Source organism: Gymnodraco acuticeps, unplaced genomic scaffold, assembly GCF_902827175.1.
Source record: "Gymnodraco acuticeps unplaced genomic scaffold, fGymAcu1.1, whole genome shotgun sequence".
Taxonomy (NCBI): domain Eukaryota; kingdom Metazoa; phylum Chordata; class Actinopteri; order Perciformes; family Bathydraconidae; genus Gymnodraco; species Gymnodraco acuticeps.
In genome coordinates, this window is record NW_022989985.1 from 4449825 (window position 1) to 4472610 (window position 22786).

General features: G+C 40.4%; 1 protein-coding gene across 6 annotated transcripts; it reads right to left on the minus strand.

The window, feature by feature from the left end:
- Positions 1–220: 220 nt before the first annotated feature.
- Positions 221–21989, minus strand: LOC117543982 (RNA-binding protein Musashi homolog 1). Of its 6 annotated transcripts, none has more exons than XR_004568624.1 (16): positions 21815–21989; positions 21409–21449; positions 20814–20895; positions 20600–20684; positions 14477–14518; positions 13183–13275; positions 9515–9563; positions 8352–8434; positions 8147–8264; positions 6664–6744; positions 5248–5304; positions 4651–4713; positions 3992–4122; positions 2862–2930; positions 2733–2777; positions 221–1890 (listed from the first exon to the last, which is right to left on the minus strand). XR_004568624.1 is itself a non-coding variant. In XM_034212688.1 (16 exons), exons 1-15 carry the CDS (start codon positions 21871–21873, stop codon positions 2749–2751), a joined length of 1056 nt encoding a protein of 351 aa, XP_034068579.1. In that variant the 5' UTR covers positions 21874–21989; the 3' UTR covers positions 221–1890; positions 2733–2748. The 6 variants fall into 6 exon arrangements, 4 of the variants coding, with proteins under 4 accessions (XP_034068579.1, XP_034068583.1, XP_034068582.1 ...); XR_004568623.1 differs by having other exon boundaries at positions 3992–4143; XM_034212688.1 differs by having other exon boundaries at positions 2909–2930; positions 3992–4143.
- Between the last annotated feature and the right edge of the window lie 797 nt (positions 21990–22786).

Sequence of the window (22786 nt, forward strand, 5' to 3'; positions counted from 1 at the left end):
ATTTAAGTTTTAAAATTTACTTTTTTTTACAAATAAGTATTTTTTCATTGAAAAACGTGTAGTACATTTTATTTTAATTATAAATATATAAATAATTTATATACATTATTTATAATTTTGCCTCAATATGTGAGATATGTTTTATTTAGTATAGTTTGAATATATATCGAGTACACATTAAGAGCAAAAAAGTTCAAAAAGGTCAAACAGTACACATGAATGGAATGTTTTAAAATAATTTATTAGGAATTTTAAAAAGGTTTTTTTTTCAAAGGAATAAACATGACAGGAAAAAGAAAATCAAAAAATGTTACAGTGTTGACAAGATTGTTATTTTTCAGTGAAAACAGCATCAAAGTATGAACTACCGTGGTAGCCCGCAGCAGTGTGAGCGAGTGTATCAAAATGAGAAACCTGGTACTTCGTAGATCGAGAGTGCTTTGTTCTTACGCTTCTAACGTTCGAAGGAAAACACATGTATCGTGATCGGCCAGTGCAAAGTCCTAGTAGCTCTGAACATAATGGTTTTGGTCTAAAAAAAGCTGTCACATTGCTACAGTCTGTGACATCCAGTGGATATGTAGTGATTGATTTGAGGGTAGATGAATTAATTAGACCCCCCTCCTTTCCTGTAGGAAAGCCACCTTCTAAAAAGGTGCAACCATCCACACTTGATGTTAATGTAATAATACAAAAAAGTCAGATTAAAATTTCACATTTGAAACTGAGGTACCATCCGCCCCAATAAAACAGCACATGGCACATTGAAAACCAATGTGTATAAGACCATATGTCACGCAAACATCAACACAACCTGCAGAGCGGAGCAGTCATTACAGATTTCTCTCTGCTCGACCGCTCCTGCACACTACTCCTTCATTTTCCTTCACAAATAATAATCACATATTGAAAATCACAGTTAAAACAGCAATATGACAAAGTAATAAATCAGCACGTTTTAATCTCCCCTTCTGAAAGAGGAGCATTTTCACACGCATTTATCCCCAAAAAGTAAAAGTGTTGTTGCAGCCTCTCTCCTGCTGAACTCAAGGTGTTTTAACACAGATTGAAATGACACATCCTTTATAAAATGCCTGGAGAGAAATACAGTATGTGGCTGGTTTAATATTGACAAACATACTGACATGTTTTTGACCTTCATGTGAAACTATGATACGTAACAGTCAAGCTTTCCAACACATACGCTTTGATGAAAAAAGCAATCGTATTATTATTCCTCAAAAAGCCTCCCACCTCCCACAAAACAAACTTTAGCGGAGCCCCCCCCCAAACCAGAGTCGTATTTACAATATTTTACAATTGTACAGCTCATGTAGGCCTAATATGTAACTGCAACTAATGACATTTGACCATTATTAGTGAAACAAGTCTTTGTTAAAAACCTACCAAGATATACACTTTGTGACACATTTTCAAGAGATAGTATTAATCACAAATGTTTTGTTAAAATTCAGTATGAACTACTGACAAATATACAGTTTTTCCAGTACAAATGACAGATCCTGGAGATTTCTTTTTTCTCCTCTTATCTCAGATAGATCAGGTTCAAATACAACCCAATAAAACAAAACAGATAAAGAAACAACCATCACAACAACAAAAACAGTAAGTTGAAACATAAGAACAGAACAAAAAAAGACAAAAAAAGACAGCATCTGTATGTGTTGCTATTACATGAAGTGACTTTTCGCTCCTTTTATGAAGTTTTTTTCTTTTTTCCCCTCAGGAGGTGGAGTTTAGTGAGGCGTCAGCAGGGTGGCAGGCTGACACCGGGTGGAAGTTCAGTTGCTCCGCCCGATAGGGGGGCAGAGACCTGGGCAGATCAGCTCCAGAGCAGCTTCAACTCCCACCAGCTCTTTGTCTGCAGCTCTGCACCAAAAAAACACTCAAATGACTCCGAGGTCGTGCTGTGCATTACATCATTATTATACAAATATCTTGATATGAGACAGACTAGATTTCTGATCATGAAAAAAAATTCAGAAAAATGTTACCTATACCTCTATATCGAGGTATAGGGTAGACTATTGATGCTTTCTTAAAATATTTTGTTTTTAATCAAAAATGATCAGCGATGTGAATGTAAATGCTTAGTGTGGAAGGATCACTTTACTGAAATGTCCCATTTTAATTAAGAAAAAGAAAACAGTAATGCTGTATTGAGACATTCTGACAACCAAAATATAAGATGATATCTCGTCTCATATCAGAATATCGACGTTATCATATTTTATAGCCCTAAGCACTATGGCTCAATCCTACAATATCGTTGCAATACACATATCGAGATATTTGATCAGGAATATTGTGGCAATTGATTTTCTCCATATTGCCCCGCCCTAATCCCAGGTGAGTCCTCCCGATAGGGCAGTCTTATATGTTTTAAATAAGTCTTATTTGATGTAATGAGCTACACATTGATATCAGAATGGCAAAAAGAGTTTACACATCCTCTGTCCCAGACTGCAAACCAAGTGGTTTGGACCACAACTCGGAAATAAAATCTAAAGAACCTTCTGATATCTGTCTGTAGCACTAAAACATATTTGGGTTACTTGAATGCAACTACACTTTAATCATTGGGCTAATTTGAATCGTATGTACATGCTGGATTTTTGCTTTCCTGAATATGTGTCCTAATGGTTGATTGCACCTACCCTAAGCCGCTTTGGGTAAATGAAATGTAATGTAAGAACAAGATGATGACTCACGTCTCAGTGATAGCCGTTAGTGAAGGCCGTAGCGATCAAAGGGCCCTGTGGGAGCAAGAATACAAGTTTTAAAATGTTGTACTCAGACTACAGTTTCAACTTTTTTTTTTTAGGAAAATCTGAATTTACTGAAGTGAGCTGCTACAGTGTTTTGTTGAAAGAATAACTGCACACACCCGGAGTCATGACGGCACACAGCTGAGAAACACAGGTACATCAATATATGAGTTTTCATCCACTATTTCTCATGCAACTTTAGAACAAGGTCACACATTTGACAAATACAAATAAGGCACACAAATGCAAACATAGACAGACATTGATATTGGTAAAATATGCAAGTAATGTTCTTTTTTTTCACATGGTGGTAGATACAACAAAAAAAACAGTATTAATGCTGACGACAACTTTAGAGCAAATATTTTTGGGAAATAAAGGGATTAAAAGTGTATTCATCATGTTTAACCTCAGTATTGCTGCACAGCTACAGATAAATGTTAGGCTACACTAATATCATAGTATTCTACTATTTGTATTATATATATTTCAGGGGTGTTGGGATGACCTGTTTATATACAACAAAATACTCTGCTTTAATTTAGATTTGTTGGCGTTGAGCCTTTGAAAAACACCTATTTCACTTTTGTGTCTCCTGGTTGCTGCACACAAAGGGAGACAAACACCTGTATTAACAGGGTGGTTTAAAGCAATCTAGAAGCACCTACAATTGCATTTATATAAACCCAACAACAAATAATCTATCTCAGCTCTGACGTCATAAAAATCTGCATTTGATGGCACTTCATCACTTTAATCTTAACAACAACTATAGAGAAATGCCAAGAAAAGGCCAGTTTGGAAGCATTCAATGTCAACTTAAAAAAGAGAGTAAAAATGTTATTTGATTAAACCACTTTTTGTTTGAAGATGTCTTTTTTTGTTTCAAAGCTTCATTAAAAATCTTTAAAAGAAGCTTTGAATGTAAAACTAAAAAAGTAATTTTAGTATATCTTACTTCTTACTTTTACATTTAGCAAGAAAGCAAACAAGTCTATTTCCCATCATGTTAAACAATTGTCTTTAGATACTTAAATATAATATTAAAGGTGAGCAGCGACATGGCATGATGTACCAGAACTACATAATAACCTATAATATGTAATCTTATGCCCTAAACAATTTGAAAAAGGGACAGAAACGTGTCTAACACAAAGCTGGAAGTTCCTAGACTAAACATCAGAGAGGTTTTCTTGTCTTACCCCCAAACCGTGGCCGAATCCAGCGTTGGGGGCGGGGCTTGCGGCGCTGAGGTAACTGCTGACTGCCGACTCCTGACCGCTCCCATAAAGGTCGGCCATCGGCCCCGGGCTGCTCGTACCTAAAAATCCAGCTGTACGAGACGGGGTAGAGCCTAAAAGTCAAATAAAACAACTTTCAGATTTTCTTGACAGGTGTGTGTATGTAACCATCTTTTTAAATGGGAGTACATATGAACATGTAGAAAAATAGTTAATATTTTCTACTGTGCATTTTTCTATTTGATATTAGAGGAGGCTGTGGTTCAGGGGTCAAATGCGCTCATCTCCAAATCAGAGGGTCAGTGGTTTGATCCCACAGGGCACAATACAGAACCCCAGATTGCTCCTGTAGGCATGTATTATACGCTGTTAAAGTGTATGTAAGTTGCTTTGGATGAAACACCAGCTAAATAACATGTAATGTTTTATAATAACCTTATGTGTCACGACTTATTCGCTGTGTTATGTTATGTGTTATTAAAACCCAATTAGGGTTGACACAACATCAGATTTTCACGAGACCACGGCCTTATTGCGATTTTCAGTAGTGTTTCATGAAAGAAAAAATATATTTTCAAGAGGCCCCTAATTATTTGTATGTGTCCATTATTATTGCATACCTCTAACTACTGCTGCTGCCGCTGCTGCTGCTGCCATTGGTCCATATGCTGTCAGAGGAATGGCTAAAGAGACAGAGGGGCAAAGATCTGAGTTAGATGTCTTGCGGTACAAACACATAAAAACGAACTAATAACACAACTTAGTTCAGTGACCTCATTCAGATGTTGATCATAAGACAAGGTAAGATATGTATTTATCCCCAAGGAAAGTCTTGTGCCAGAGTTACAAAAGATACAATAAACATAGTTATACTAACAGTGCAGCAGAAAGGGCAGGTTAAACAATAAACTACAAGAAACAAAGATGGATAAATAATTAATGTAAAAACTGTACTGTTAGGAGTGGTGTTGTAATGTAGTGGCAGATACGTCACTGCGTTATTATTGCACATGCAAGCAGAGAGTGTTTGTTATGATGACAAAGAAAGTTGAGGTCACTGCCGCGAGGCGTTAAAGTGAAACCTTCCTCATTACTGTCAGCCCTCCTGCCTTCAGAGAGCGAGGAGGACTGTCAAACACAAACATGCAGACCGGAGAGTGAAGTGTAGCAGACTGACAACATGCTGCTTGTAAAATCCAGGGGAGGGACGGACTGACCTGTGAGCTCAGGGGGATGGGGTGAAGTCAGAAGGGGAGTCCTCTCTAAGTGGAACTCTAAAACAGAAACATCAGAGCGCTGTTGAGACACACACCAACCAAACACACACATAGAGGGAGGAAATCACCTCGACACGCCGTATGGAGAGAGCACATATTGGAATACACAAGCTTTAAGGGATGCAAACAGGAATTAAAGGATGGAAAAATGCTTTATATTCAATAAAGTGGTGTTAAAAAATCCGTATTAAATGGCAAGAAATACAGCAAATGTTACAATTGTGTCTTACAATCAACATCAATATGCAAAGCATCTACTTTTGGATTAACTGAAAGATTCATATCATACACTGCCATGCTAACATGCATACGAAACACACACACACACACACACACACACACACACACACACACACACACACACACACACACACACACACACACACACACACACACACACACACACACACACACACACACACACACACACACACACACCACACACACACACACACACACACACACACACACACACACACACACACACACACACACACACACACACACACACACACACACACACACACACACACACACACACACACACACACACACACGTTAAGCTAAGCTACTCCAGTCCTTGATATTTACAAGCAGTTTTTTGGGTTTCTATGGACACATGTCTGTATTTCCTACGTCTACTGTCAGGTCAACACAGCGAACTTTTACTTCAAAGTGCTTAATTAATCATGTTTAGGTGCTCTTGTTTTTCAGTGCTTGACAGAAAATGGGACACAATCGTGCCATGGGAATTTCAAAAATAGTTTTGAAGTAACAATGTTTTCTCTTTTCTTTGATTATATTGGATCCTCCATCACTAATTTGAACCAGATCGATAGCAAATATAAGCATGCTAACATGCTAAAGTGTGATCTTTTTAAATATTACCTGCTAGCGTGTAGCTGTTAGCATTTAACTCAAAACATCGCAGTGCCTAAAAGTGCTGGTGATGCAAGGCTGATGACTTTTTTTTTTAATGTGTGCATGGGTTTAAAAGACATGGGATGTCACTTCTAGCTTACAAGAATACGTGATTTTTAACATCAGTATTTGTTAGATTCTGCAGCAAAGAAAACAAGACATTGATGCATGTCATTTAGGATTATTTACCTACAACAAGCACAACTTCCATTCCTTTCTATACCCTTAACACAGTGTATGTATGGGTATGTATACTGTACGTTTCAAGGGACACAAGGAGGATTTCAGGCAAACTGAATCCAAATCTAGCACCTTTATGTACCTTTAAGTCTTAATAATCAACATGCACCTGCTAACTAAATATGGCTGTGTTTCTGTTTCTTAAATCATCTGATAAAAACATGTGAATGAGGAGCAGAAAATGTGTGTGTTTACCCGGATACTGGAAGGTATATCCAGGAGTGATGCCAGCGTAGCTCCGGCTGGTGTAGGTGGCCGTCTGGAAACCTGGATAACCTGAGAAAGAAAAAGAAAACACTGTTAGATATCACAACATCAAGAACTGAAAGAGAAAGAAAGAGCAACATTCAAAAAAAGTTCAGTCTGTGAACTTGTAACATTAAAACAAGACCAAAAACTGTGATCCAAGATCATAACTACTGAAAGATTGTATAGCAACTAATTAAGTATTTAAAAACGGTTAACATATCTATTGAAAGCAATGAAATGCTGAAGAGAAAGGTGCCGTTCTCAGATTGAACAGTAGGTGGTACCATGATCCTGGTTTGGGAAAGAGATATTTTTTAACAGAAAAGCCTGCTACAAACAGGAATAAGGAGGTTTGAAGGGTTGCATTATGGGAAATGTAACTACTTGTCGTCACTTGTGTGTGCCAAAATGTTATGGAAGTAGAATACTTAATTACTGATCAAAAGGAGAAAAGTAAACTTTCATAACAAAAAGATAATTTGATGGGGAAACGTATTTTAAATTCTGTCAGCAATATTTGTTTTTGTTAACATTTTAGTTTATTTTGAAGATTTAGTTGACTAAAGTATGGGACATTTTAGTTTTATCGTCGTCAAATTAACCCTTGAATATTTAAGTTATAAGAAAACTGTTGATATTAAAGGATTTATTTTAGTGGTTAGTGTCACGATCTGTCTTTATGGTGTTTTGTCTTGTCTTGTTTCATGTTTTATTTTGAAAGGTCTTCACCTCCTGTCTTGCCTGTTTCTGTCTGCGTTTTGTCTTGTTTGGATTTGTCTGTGGTGCCCTGTCGTTAGTTTCCCTGGTGTGTCTGATTACCCGATTGTGTTCACCTGTGGCCCCTGTGTTTTCTCCTCCCTCCTCACCTGTGTCTTGTTTGTGTGATTAGTCTTGTGTGTATTTAAGTTCTGGTTTTTCTGTCTGTCTTTGTCGGTTCGTCTTTTGTTGTTGACTGTGGTCACCGGTGAGTGTTCTGTCTGTCCAAGTTCTATTAAAAGTATATCAGTTTAATCTGCATTTGGGTCCTGCTTCCTTCGCTCTACTGTGACAGTTAGATTATATGGAACTTTTCAGTTTATCTTAGTTATTGAAACAAATATTTTGAAGAACATATTTTGTTTTATTGATATTAACCCTGCTCTAATGTATCCAACTACTGACTAGTTTCAATATAGTATGTTTAGCAGGAAGTAATTACAACTATAAATCACTACGTATATCAGTTTTTAGGAAGCAGTAGGCTTTTTATTTCTACGTCACTGAGGTCTTAATAATCGGGGCTGCATGGCGGAGGGTGGGAGCGGTCAGCTTCCCCCCCATGAGGCCCCGTGTGACCTTTGAGACAGCTGCGGCCTTAGTGCAGGAATACTTATTGTCATGTCATGCATGCAGCCGCTCATCTTTCCTGTGACGATCAATACTAGCTTACCTAGCATACCGATGCCCAACATGAAGGCGTCCATCCCATAGGGCATCACACGAGAGCGCCCCCTGGCTGAGCCCGTGGGAGACATCACCTCCTTGGGCTGAGCTTTCTTACACTCCACCTGTTTCCAAACAAAAACAGAAATCAGTGCCTCTAGCATCTACACAATATGGTGCTATTAGAGTGCTTGTTCTTGTAATATGCTAACCATTTTGTTGTTGATCTCATGGAAGTGGATCTCGCAGACTTTCTCGACCACATCCTCGTTTTCAAACGTCACAAATCCGAACCCTAGCGAGGAAAATATAATATGGTGAAGCAGAAAATCAAACATTACGATACATTTGATTGAATACCTCTACCTACATATTGTTCAGTTGACTATTGGGGCCTTCACAAAATATTTACACAATGAAATTCTTGATACATAATCTTATGTGAATATATTGTCCAAATAACTAATAATAGAACAGCTAGCACAGTATGGGCAGCTAAATCAGTTTACTGAAATGCATGTCATTTAAAATCAGGGAAAGATACTAATGCGACCTAATGATATAAAAAAATCCAAGGTTATGGCAAGTTTATTTATAAAGCTCATCTCAGACACAAGGGCAATTAAGAGTTCATTTTAAAAGCACTAACACACAAAACAAATGAAATGGTTAAAAAAAAGAGAGTTTTAAAACAACATTGGAAATACGGCAGATTTTGCAAGAAGTGCAGAAGTATAGCAGTGAAATGTCTTTAAAGGACTTCAGAAAAGCAGTAGGGGAAGTTGGGGCAGATTTCAGATGCTTTAGAGGTGTATTCTAGATTTGTGGAGCATAGAAGCTGAAAGCTGCTTCCACATGTTTGTTTATAAACCCTCGGGACAATGACAATATCTAATCTCAAATACATTGCACTTCCAGAGTTTATTAGTAAGAGAACTTGACTCAGTACAGTGGATTTAGACAGTAGGGCCTTTCTGTGCAGCAGTACAGCTAATAGTCTCTAGTAATCAGCGCTTTAATAGCCGCTTAACACGTTAGCCCCCCTTTACCCTATTTCAATTCTGCTACTCTGCACTCATCCTTGCTTCCTCCCCTTCCTGGCCAGAAGGCCGGGGCAAAGCTGGTAGGCTGTCATAATCGATCAGTCCCAGGGTGGGGAGGAGGTGCTTAAGGAGGCTTTATCCTGATCCAGATTAACCGACTGGCTAATTAGACTAGCCCCGTTCCTCTCCTCCAGCTCAGCCCACAGGAAGGAGGCCTGCAGGGGGTGGAGGGGGATCAATATATACCCTGGAAGGACTGGAGGAAGAGGAGCAAATCGACGAAGAGAGAAGGAAAGACGCAGGTAACAGGAAGTCGGGTCCCCCTGACTCACCTCTGTGTCTGTTGGTGGTCTTGTCGAACATGAGCATGGCATCGTCGACCTGAGGGGAGACAAACAACAGTTTTTTTTAAAAAGCGGCACTCTGTCTCTTTCCACGCGACATATTGCCTGACCTCAGCCCTTCTCAAGTTCTACAGGGAGGCTCAGCAACAGATGGACAGAAAGGAGGGGGAGGAGGAAGGGAGGGGGCTGAGCGACAGGTTACAAGGAGGAGGGAAATATGAAGAAATACTGCAAGCCCTGCAGCTGTATAAGACTAACAGACATAATGGGTGGTATGAAAAGTTGGAAATTGTGTTTGCTGCCCTGGTCAAAATCCCTCTCACGGAGAGCCTTTCTCCAACTCCAAAGTTTGACATTCCCATGGCAACTGTACAAAAAGTCGATATAAAAGAGCCAACATCAAATATGCTTTATGAATAGTGGGAGAGTGCCAGTGAGACAAAGAGTGCCGCAAAGAGAGAAAAGGCACAGAAAAAGAAAAAAAGGAGCCAGTCACGAGCGGGAAGGTGAATCCTGTGTGGGCAGGTGGAGACTCAATGAGAGGGGAGAGCTGATAGCGAGAGGAATAGCGACAGGTGGAGATATGGTGAAAGAGAGAGCACAGAGAGTCCTGTAAGAGAGGAGAGGAGGAAAAAAAAAAAGATTGGGTCAAAGTGGAAAGGGAGGAGAAAGAAGAGAGACAAAAGAAGGGGGAGAACAAAGAGGCCTGCAGGCTTTGTTTGTTGGCACAGTCAGCCATAATTCCTCCTCCTCTTCTCCCTTTGACCTCTCCCTCCGGCCCAGCCTCCCTTTATAGAGCGAAGACACAGGTGTCTATTCCTCACACACACACACAGTTTCTTATGTCAAAGTTGACCTACTATCAGCAGTTATTTTTTTCTCTTCTCCCCCCCTCTCTCTTGTAAAAAGCTGACATGTTTATGCTCCAGTCCGCACACAGAGGTCCCGAAAAAACATTTGGTAAATTAATCTGTGCTCTCGGTCTATAATAAGTTTACTGGATATAGTCCACTGAATAATTTGTCATAGTAGCAGAGCGTGAGTGTGCGAGTGTGGACCCCCTCGGGCAGTTTTCCTACAGAAAGGTCAAAGGTGAGTGAGGAGTGTCAGTGTGAAAGGGGACCTGTTACTCTGATGCCTCTCAAGTAAGTCACTGCTTCCTCCGAGACTGACATTTGAACAAGACCTGCAAAATGGTCGGCTCTATCTCTGCAGAAACGCGATTTAAAACGTTCTAAGGTTGCCACATGTTTAAACAAGCAATTGTAAGGAGCAAAAGTGAAGAATGCACTTTGTGATTCATGCTAGAGATTTAAATTTGAGCTGACAGAGGAAACTCAATCCCATCGTGAACAACCTATCCCCCTGGAGGATGCAATCAAAACATCTCAACAACGCCCGTGGTTTGCATTAAACACTGCGCATTGAGTTAATTGCACATCATTGGTTGATATTTCAAACACTGGGACAATACCGCCAGACAATATTCCCTCTTATCCTTTTTTTTCCCACCTCTCATCTTCCCTGTTATCCCCTGCCCATCCCTCTCCACGCTCCTTTGTCCTCCCCAGGACGGGACACAAAAGGTCCAGTGAGGCAGTCTAATCAGGAACTTCCATGGATGGCTGGAGCCCACATTTCACCGTCCATCCCTCGATATCTCTCTCGGCAAAATTCATCTAGACGTTATGATTGAGGAGGGAGCACGGGGAAACTCGAGGCCAAATCTTTGGCACTGAAAATAAAGTGTCACAGCAGTCGGAAACGCGGCGGCTAAAACTGAACCTTATCGTTTGACTTTGAAAAGTTTCAAAGGCTCGAGGTGAAGATTGTCCACCTGCGTTATACTGTAAAACGTTTTAGGATGTATTTATATGTATCATTTGTTTCCTACAAGATCAACCAAACCTCACTTGTAGAGTGCAAAGAATAATCATTATGGTTGTGAACTATTAAATTATACTGCAACTTTGTTTTGAGAATCTAGTAGTAGTTTACATAATAATAATAATAATAAAAAAAGGCTAAATATGGTTTACTGTTCTATTACAGAATATTCACATACTAATAAGTTGTGAACAAAACAACACATTCAATTAAGTCGTTGCGGGGTTTGGAGAATCAATTATCAGTTAAAATGTTTTTTTAAGAACCAGAAAAGTCAAAATTCTCTGATTTCAACTTGTTAAATGTATTTGTTCCTGTCTATTTACTCCTATATGACAGTTATGTGAATATACTTAAGATGTGGGCATAAAAACCCATTTGATAATGCTACTAGGGCTTGGAAAAACACCTGTTTCTGATATTTTATAAACCAAGAAACTAACCAGTTAATCGACAATATAAATAGTATTTAGGTGCAGCACTACTCCCCTTGCACACATATTATCATTGATGTTTATTTTTACGTTTAAAGACACATTTAGGAGCATGTGAACAATCCAGAAACTTCCAGTATGCAGATAACTTCTGAACAAACTAACAAAATATTTGCCCAGCTTTGTATAGAGGCATAATGGCCCCCGTAACCCCCCTCCCTCAAAACCACATCTTTGCCCCAGTTCCCTCTCGTATGCCTCCGCAAGCCTCTCTCAATCAGGCCTCCCTTGCATGTCGGAGCCTTTGTCAGCCCATCATCTATTCTCTGCCTCAAAAACTTGGAAAAAAAACTTTATTTAGAAATAAAATAAAAAAACATAAAATGCATGAAGATGAGATGAAGGAGTTTGCAGGTTTTGGAGCTTAAGTCGCAGTTATTGGGGGTGAGTTGGACCCCCACCCGACACACACACACACACACACACACACACACACACACACACACACACACACACACACACACACACACACACACACACACACACACACACACACACACACACACACACACACACACACACACCACACACACACACACACACACACACACACACACACACACACACACACACACACACACACACACACACACACACACACACACACACACACACACACACACACACACACACACACACACACACACACACACACACACTCGTGCTAACACCCCCAAACACCACCTCATCCCTCCTCCTTCAGAACAAAAACCCCTTACCCGCAGAATTACTCGGGGACAATGGGCAAGCCGGGTCACCACGGTAACAGGCCAGGAGGGGGTTGTGGGTAGGAGCAGCTGTTACATCAGATTAATTCAGATTCTGATAATCCCTCCTCCTTCCTCACCATCACCACACACTCACTACAAAACTTTTCTTCCCCCCTCCCCTCTCGTCCCCCTAACTTCGCCTGCTGCTCCCGGAGCCTCTCAGCCTCGTTATTTTTCCCTTCCCTCTCCAAGCCGCCTCCTCCTCCTCCTCCTCCTCCTCCTCCTCCTCCTCCTCCTCCTCCTCCTCCTCCTCCTCCTCGCAGTAACCCCTTCACTTCAAGGCGGTCGCCCGACTACAAAGTTTTTCTCAGAGAATTTCTGTTGAATAACTCGCTTGAGCCGGTGGGATGTGGTACCATTTTGTGTGTTTCTAAGCTGTTTGTTTGTAATTGTCTGTTATAACCAGACAAACATTATCCTCATCCACTCGGATCAATATTGCTCTTCTTTCCCACCGCAGTGTGACAGTTTTACCTCAGTTTTACCTCTTCTAAACATCACTCACCTTCCCAAACTGGTCGAAGTACTGTTTCACGTCCTCGATGGTCGTGTTCACGGACAGACCGCCCACAAAGATCTTCTTGGTTCGAGTCACTAACTGTAAGAGGAAAGGCACACATTTTACATTTGTTTTCCTACTGTATTCTAGTTTTTACATTTTTGGTTTAATAATATATCTACTAGGATAGAAGCTCAAAATGGTCTGAAATGTGATTTATATCCTTAAAGACACTGTAAATTATACACAGTTGTAAGTCACTCTCATGGGGGTGAAACAATCAATTAAATAATCAGAAACTATTTCTATAATGGATTAATGATAGAAGTATTTGTTTATGCAAAACTTGAGAACATTTTGTTTTCAGCCTTAAATATGGAAACATCCTGCTTTTCTCTTTTTGTTTAACACTGAACAGAATATCTTTGGGTGTTGCACTGACAAAAAAGATGCCAACTTGGATTTGAAAAACTGGAATTGACTTTTTGACATTTTATCGATCAAATGATTTATTGGTATATGAATGGATAATGAACATCATTGTTGGTTATAACCCTACAGAACACTACTATAATACTTTGGAATAAATATGTTGTATTATAAGTGTCAAATGTCTATGACTCAGTGACACAGTAGTGCTCACTGTTGCTGTCATTTTTACTACACTTCAACAACACTGCCCCCAGAAGTACAAAAGTCATTATCTCCTCGTTAGAACCTCGCTTAGATGAGGAAAAACGTCACCTTATTAGCTATAATTCAATAAAGGGTGCTATAGAAGCTTTATTACTTTTGATTAATTTTGTTTTATTATGAATTAAGTTTGTTTTCAAAGGAGATGCTTGAAAAAAAATCCTAAAAGTTTTTCAATGATTGTAATTATGTTTAATATAAAACAGACACATTGAATGATTACACGTGTCACTTCATTTTTTTTAAATCAGGAATCAATAAGGATATCGCTTAGAATTTCGGACCAATAAGAAGTATCAATAATTGGCATTGATGACAATTAATCACATCCCATCCTTATGCACTAGCTGTATTGCTTCAAGCTGTAAGATATCCTTTTTTATTTCACACTGTTATTGTTGTTATTGGAGACAAAACAGACGAAGATCACTTGAAACAGTGTACTTGAAACATAATACAGATGTTTGAAAAATAATCAGTGTCTCTTTAAAGTTGTGAATGTTTTACACAACGGTTTAGTGATTCGTGTTCAGATTACGAGGCATATTAGCCTACAAGAGATTGAAATGAAACTAGCTAAAACAAGAAGAATCTTTCCTAGACTCACCTTGGGCTGAGCTCTGCGAGGGAAAGCCACCTTTGGGTCGATCTGCGGGGAGAATACAGAGAAAGAGAGGACGGGTTAGTGTTGTTTCATGATAGAGAAGCCTTCCTTCGGTGTGATCAAACATCACACACTCATCTTTCATTCTTTAACATCTCAATAATGAAGGTGTCCTATATCCATGCTATCCTCCTCCTAGCCTCGCACCAATCCTAAATCAAAGCAACAGGATTTCTGCAGGTTTAGAAAACGTCAATTTAAGCGAACAAATAGTAAATATTTCACAGTAATACTGGCATAAATGAAAATTAGTTTACAACCAGTTCAATAATACTTTCATTAGGGACAGATTAACATGTCACTATCACATTGAACAATACAGTATACTGTTCCAGTAAATGCACCTGCTAAACCAGTGGCTGGCTGCTTTGGTACCGAAACAAAAACACTTTTGATCATAACATGTACATTTGAAACTTTTTAAGGACCCACAGAAACCCTGCAGCACCGATGTTACGATGTTCAGGCCTTGTTGCGCTGGAAAACAGAATGACACCACTTTTTATTGTGAACGAAAATCTGAAGGACATCAAATCCACAGTCTATTCTCCATCGGATAAAGAATTTGAAAACCTATTGTGTGTGTGCATCAATCTGAATGTGTGCACTATCCCCCCCCGAGATTATTTATAAGTATGCTTGCTTTGTGTTTGTAGTTCAGTATATGAACGAAGTAAGAAATGGACATGTAAACCTGTGTGTGTGCGGTGTGTGTGTGTGTGTGTGTGTGTGTGTGGTGTGTGTGTGTGCGCGCGTGCGTGTATGTGTGTGCGGTGTGTGTGTGTGTGTTGCAGTTGTGCTCAGGTGGAAGGCCTGGGAATGTCCAGTGGACCTCTGCCTCTCTCGTCACCACCGTGTGACATGTGATCTCCTGGAATCTCACACGGCCTCTACAATCACAAACACGCCTCACCTCGTGGGGGAGAGCCCCGCGCGAGAGAGAGGACAAGCGTGTCCGAAAGAGAGGGAGAGGACCGAGGAGGGAGACAGAGGAGAGAGGGAGCTGTCAATCGAACCACACTGACAGCAAGATTCACCCACATTTTGTTTGTTTGTGTTTGTTTGTTTTTGCCTCCCTCTGAAGTTTTGAACAACAGGGATCATTCATCCTCCTGCACGCTTTCAGGTGATCCGGATCGTCCTCTGCCCTGCTGCTGCTCCTTACGTTTACACCCAGGAAAAAACACTTTTTGATATTAATCCTAACACCAGAGGTGGGAGTATGTCATGCACGTGCAAGTCACAGGCGGGTCATGAATCCTAACCTCACAGTCTCAAGCCCCAAGTCCTAAGTTAGTGGTGAGAAGTCAAATCTCTGCTGTAACTCAAGCAAGACAAGTCAAAGCAAATTCAATTCTGATGATCTACCACAATTTATAACCGTCCAAAAGTCAATGTAATAAAACTTAATTAAATAATTTCTATGTAGAAAAAGTTAAAGGGAAGCTTGGCATACATAAAACACCATGCATCAATTGTAAATTAGCTCACATTTTATATAAAATTCTGGACTATGCTTGTCAACCTTGTTCTAGATATAAAGGGTTGTGAATCTTTTGGTGTCTCACAAATAGATGTTTATTTTTTCAATTGATTCACATTACATAGAGAAAATTGGTAGGCTCAGACAGGCTGCCTTTTCTTTTCGAAGAAACAACTCTCAAAATAATGCTTTGACTTGATGTGCAGGGTCTATCATTAGCAATATCTAGGCTATTTTGGAGAAAAATAAATGGATGTTTGGAAGTTTAGAAATGATTTAAAATCGTAGAGAAGATAAGAATCTCGATTATTTCATGAATCTATTTTATCCCTAACCTCTACCTGTAAGGTGGACAGTGCAGTACACTGGATATCACCCAATCTGTCTCAAGTCCTAAATACAAAATCAAAGTCAAGTCGGGTCTTTTTGTCAGGGTCAAGTAAGCCTCAAGTCCTCAAATGTGCTGCTTAAGTCTGACTTGGGTTTGGATCGTTAGGCTCTAGTCCCCCACCTCTACCTAACACTACAACCACATGATCAAAAAAACAATTTAAACACAACGTGGTGGAGCCCACTGAATGTCACCACGGTTATGATTGGAGAGAGACCCACACAATGCCATGAGGATGCAATCATAGACAGGCTGTAAAACTGGAATTTGAGACCTCTATATTAGTCTATGCTGGTCTAATAGAGCTAGAAAACAACTAGACTACACTGTACTGCTGTTACACTAACAGATGGTGAGACAGTACAGCGCTAAGATTAGTCCGTAACCATGAGAGGGTAGAGTTGAACTACAGTAGAGAGCTAGAGAGCCTCTATGGTAAACAACATGCGTTTACCAGACACAAAAGTTGACATCACCACAAGCTTTGCCTTTTTTTTCTTCCTTCTTTTGTTCTAGAGAGCAGAGTGAGAAGACTATAGGCTAAGACTGGAGGATCAGATGCAGAGTCTACTGTTTAGTGTCTATGGTGGCTAGACTACTCTGATAGTCACCTCCGGTCACCAACCCTCCTGATGTCCAACACTCCTGTGCACATTCAAAAACAAACAAGACACACACACAAACAAACAAAATCAAACACATGGCAGCACATCCGTGGGGAGGAAATTGTGGACGTTATACAGGTAAAGTGTTTCGTGAAGGAAAAAAAAGGTTGATCATAGCAAAGTAAAGTTTTTAAAGTCCCGCTCCACTCCAAAACATTTTCTTTACCCGGATGTTTGAGCTTCACTGTGCAGGGTTTGACACTATAAGGCTGTTTGAGGGGGAAGTCTTTGTACTTACCTAAAACCTGAGTTTAAAGGAGTACTTCGCCCCCCAAATGACTATTTGCATTAAAAAAATTCATGAAGCAAGCTATCATTCTCTTAAGTGGATTCATGGCGGATGAAGAAAATAAAAAAATATATATAGAGATTTGAAAGAGTTGAAGAATTTAAGTAAAACTACAAATGTAATACTATTCAAAAATGTCGTGCAACTCTTGCAGTACAATCCAAGTCCCATTTATGAAGTTGTATGCTCACTACTTCCAAAACACATGAAGTGTAGTACTGTTTATAGGATTATACTGTTGTGTGAAAGTTGAAACCGTTTTTTAAATATAATTCACTGCCACTATTTACTTAAATGTTTTTGTTGAGCATTTAGGCATGGAAAAAGGCACATTTTTGGGAATAATTCAAGGTAACACGGGTCAAGTAGTCGTAGTCATAACATCGTAATTTTGTAGATGAAGTATTCCTTTAAAAACGTTATTGACATGCATGATTTGTGACTAGTCTGGCAGCCAATCGCTGCACAGTCTGCAAGTTGTGACGTGGAAAATCAAAACAAAAATTTGTTATTTTGTGAAGTGTGATACATATTGTGTCCAGCATTACACTAAATTATATTCGTAGCTTCTAGATTTTAAAGTGAGGGAGAAGCAGTAGCTATTATTATGGGGATTTTAAATGAGGTTGTTCATTTTTTGTAGGAGAACCATCAGACACAATAAATAATTTCTAAGCATTTTCTATGTCATAAAAGATGTCTGGAGGGTTTTTTTTAACATAAAAAAACAACCTTTCTCCTATATGAAGACAGGTGAAGTCGCTACAAGGTGTCAGTGGCCTGACCCCGCTGTACTCACAGCAAGGTAACAGAGAAGAGGCTGAACGTAATTCCAAGAGAGGTTTAGGAAATCAGGGCAATCCCCTTTTGAGCAACTGCATCCCAGCTATGCAACAGTTGGTCGAGCGCGCTGCCTGTCACAGCCTGAGCTGGCAACACACTTAACGAAACACGCCGATTGGGCCGCACTCAACATCTCTGAGGAACAACTCAAGCTTGTTGACTCCAATCCTATTAGTTAGGAGAGCCATACTAATCACCAATGGGGTTATTCTGCATTCCCCCCTCTTTCCAGGTCAGCATGGAAATGGTTAACGGGAGCCTGATGCAACTCGGCAAAGAGCTGAGTGACTTTGTTGTTAGCCTCTCTGCCGTGCACCTTGGAGCTGCGATTGAATGGAAACTTTGTCCCACAAAAGGTGCAGTTAGCATCGGCCGTCACTAACTTTACAGATAGCAGGAAGCCGGGTGGGCTCCCAAAAGGGCAGTTACGTAAATCACAGTAAAATCCACTGGTCAAAACCAGGAGAATCTGTCCTGCAACACAATAAGAACTAATAAATTCCTCTGCAGCACTGTATTTGCTCTTTAGCCTCTGGGCCGTGCAAAGCTCTGTTAATTCCAGTGCCGGAGAGGTTCAGTCGGTCACAGCATGGCACATTCTTTCTGTTGCCACTGGAGAACTTTTCTCTCCCTCTCTAACAGGATAACCTGTTAGCATGAGAGAGAAGGGAGAGGGAGAGGGGGCAGGGTGAGCCGTCTAAAAAGGCCTACTCTACTCACCATCCAACCCCTGTGGCTGATCACTGAGCCCTCTCCATGCCAAACACACACTCTCTGAGGCTGCCCCCACCAAAAAATACCACAGACACACACAACCAGCCACAAGGGGCCCTGCCACGGCCCACGAGGCTGCGCACATTTAACACAACTTAAGAGGAGGAAACTCAAATTAAAAAAGAGGGGAATCGGCATCTCTTGAGTATAAACGTTATAAGTTTCCCATCAATAGAGGCAGCGTGAGGATAAACTGTCAGTATCATGGCCTCCACTTACTGTGCTATGATTTCTTTAGTGCCCCAGAAATGATTGTAAACGATGTGCATTGTTATCTTCCTTTTTTCTTTTGTGACAGAGCCATTCTTCAACTGTGAAGGGTATGTTGGAGGGGGGGGGGTCACTATGGAAACAAACCCCATGGCGAGTTAGTGGCGTCCAACCATGATGCCGCTACTTGTCATAGCTGTTGTGCCTGTAAGTGACACTATAGCAGTATGGCTCTGGGGAAACCAACAAAAAACAAACACACAGATTCAGTTCGTCTTCTCTTTTCTAACCTCTCCTAATTTTCGATCTATAATAATTTCCTTTAATTTCTACAGCAAACATACTGCTTTTTTATCTCCCTCTCCATTTCCAGCACTTATCCTCCAAAGATCTGGAGGAAGGTGCATCGTGCAGAGCACAAAAGGGGAAAGAAGAAATAGCTTCCCCTCATTTCAATACAGTGACTAACCAGCGGCCATCACCACTCCCACAGAGGAGAGAGAGAGGCGGGGGCAGTTGGTCCCTATGGCGACCAACGGGCCACATTGTTCCCGACCGGCCCACATTCATTACTGACAAAAAGACACACACACACACACACACACACACACACACACACACACACACACACACACACACACACACACACACACACACACACACACACACACACACCACACCACACACACACACACACACACACACACACACACACACACACACACACACACACACACACACACACACACACACACACACACACACACACACACACACACACACACACACACACACACACACACACACACACACACACACACACACACACACACACACCCACACACACACACACACACACACACACACACACACACACAAGCAATTAATGCATTTTAAAGTTACATTCACATAGGTGAAAAGGCCTGGCTTCATCATCGCTACAGTTGTATTCTTCCTGAGGATCAACAGGAAACTGCTTTCACAATTCACACCTTGATGGTTTCAGGTTGCTTTTGCTCCATTTAGAAACTTTTCTTTTTCCTGGGGGTCAATTCTATCCCTTGGGACCGTTAAAAAAAAAGCAGAAAGGAAGTTTGAGTTCCTAGAGAATAAATCAAAGAGTGGCACTGAGAGCAATCCTGTCCCGCTCCCCTCTTGTTTTTATGGAAATTGACACTGGGTGACATTTTCTTCCCCTGCAGAGCAAACTCTTCCATGTGTCTCGTCTGTCGACCGCTGACTACGCTGAATCACGTAAAGTGCTCATATCTGAGGTGCAGCAGCGGACATGGTTTGAGAAAAACATTGGTGTAGTGGAACCTTAGTAAACATACAAGCAATGGAAAATCCACTAATTAAACACTGAGCAATGGGATTAGCTGGTGGTGGGAAGTAAATACAGATAACTCACTGTTTTTGAGTCCAACTCGTGCCTGGTTTGGGCCAAAACTTTATCCACACCGGCCTGATCAACAAAGGTGACGAATCCAAACCCTCTGCAGACACCAGGGGCGGAGGGGGGGTATTAATGACAGAGGAACCGATGTTGACATGTAATGATACGTTATGATGAGCAGAGAGGAATCACGGAGGTCAGATAACTTTCAGCCGCACAGCTCTCTCACCTCGAGCGCTTAGTAACTGGATCTCGCATCACCATACACTCCTTCACCTCGCCGTACTTGCAGAAGTACTCCTTCAGACCCTCTGAGAAACCAAAAACGGTGGGGAGAAGACATGTGAATTTATAGAACAAGAAGTTAAAAGGAAATGCAAAGTTTTTGATGAAGATTTACACCGTACAACGTTTTCACTCTGCTGAGATTTCCCACACGAAAGTTCATACATTTTTCAATCAGACTTAAAATGATAAAGACTGATTTTTTTTTAAAAGTTAATAATAATTATAATTTAAACTCCTTATTACAAGCCAAATATTCAAATTCAGCCTTTGTAATTATCTTTTTAAGAATCACTCATTCATTCTATGGTAGTTCTCAATGGGTGCATTCATTCTGGTGCAGGATCCAAATTAAAAACTTTTTTTTAAAAGTAAAAGAACTAGAAAACAAATAAACAAATTCAATGTACCAAGCAGGACTATTAAGAAATACAGCTTCTCAAATAACTTTCTTTTAGTTCCATCCAACCCATGCCAGGATTTTTGAAGACATAGTGGCATTTTGTTAGAGCTAGCAACTGGTGGAAAAAAAGATTTACCTTGTGTTGTTTGCCAGCTGAGTCCACCTATGAACATTTTGCTGTGGAAAAAAGAAAATAAATCGTATTTGCATATTCGTTAGTGGGGTCTAAAAGAGAAGAGTATACACACTAAGACAAACTTGTTAAAGAGGTTTTGAAAGTAATCCTGAAGGTAATTTGAGAGTGTATCATCTCTGATTTTGCATGAAGGCGCTCTGTGTGGAGGTGTGGAGGTGTGTGTGTGTGTGTGTGTATGTGGGTGCGTGTGGGTGTGTACGTGTGTTTGTGGGTGCGTGTGTGTATATACGTGTGTTTGTGGGTGCGTGTATTTGTGTGTGTGTGTGTGTGTGTGGGTGCAGACCAAAGTCCCTCTACAGAATACCCAATTTAAGTTTTGTTTTTTTAAAGTTAGTTTACTAGTTACCAGGGGTCGTGGGGGGAGTCCGTGCTGGACAGGCTGCTCTGGCTCCCTTCCGTCTCCATTGCGTGTCCGTGTGTTGTGCGTAAGTGCTGCCTGCGTGTGTCCGAGCCGAGCCGTGCGGGGGAACAGGCGGAGAGTGAGTGAGGGACGATGGGGCGGGTTTGGCCCGGGGTGACAGAGAGGGGAGCGGGCCAGATGCAGGCTGGGACAGACTCCTCCTCCTCCAGTCAATCGGTGCCGCTGCTGTCGCTCCCTCATCCCGACACAGCGCGAGCAAGATGCAGCTAGAAAGCACCGCTTCCGGTGTAGCCTTTCAAAAATAAAACCTGGAGGAAGGTATTCCACAGGAGCTAAAGCAGTCTTACCAGCTATTTACTATACAGAGAAAATACATTGTATCAGTACTACATAATGATAATACAGAGGGACAATTATCTAACCTGTTCAAAAAGTGTGAAAGAATATTATATTGTGTTGTGATTTGCACACATGCATGTAGATTGCATATAGCCTTCAACAAGTAAAATGACACTAAGAGTTTAGGAAAGTAAAACGTTGTGCAGGAGGTAAGAAGCCTTATAAACATATAGCCCCTACTAAATAACAAATACATTGTTAATTGATAAATGAAAGAAAAATGATCAAAATTGTTATTAAAGTGTGGATCATTTATCAGGTTTTAAGGCAAAACCAAAATACAATATTGAAATACATTTGGAATTTTACCAGTTGGAATTCATTAATAAAATATTGGTATTTAATAAATGTTTATGTTTAGATGTTTATAAAAAGTGACAGGCAGTCCTGCATACACTGACTTGCATGGGCATGAATGCATGCAGAATTAAAACTTTTTTATTCTGTTGCTAAAATATTTAAGTTAGCCAAATGAGGTCCAATAAAATCGGCTATTGATAACTGATTAGCTGAAATTTGGGAACCAATTGTCACAATGGCACAATATATGGTATCAGA

Bases quoted from the DNA above. Each gene is read 5' to 3' on its own strand.
- LOC117543982 (XM_034212688.1), bottom strand. From the start codon at position 21,873: ATGGAGACGGAAGGGAGCCAGAGCAGCCTGTCCAGCACGGACTCCCCC. The intron at 13,276-14,476 runs GTGAGTCTAGGA...TTCCTCTTACAG, and splicing joins CTCGCAGAGCTCAGCCCAAG to TTAGTGACTCGAACCAAGAA. The intron at 9,564-13,182 runs GTGAGTGATGTT...GTCTCCCCTCAG, and splicing joins ACTTCGACCAGTTTGGGAAG to GTCGACGATGCCATGCTCAT.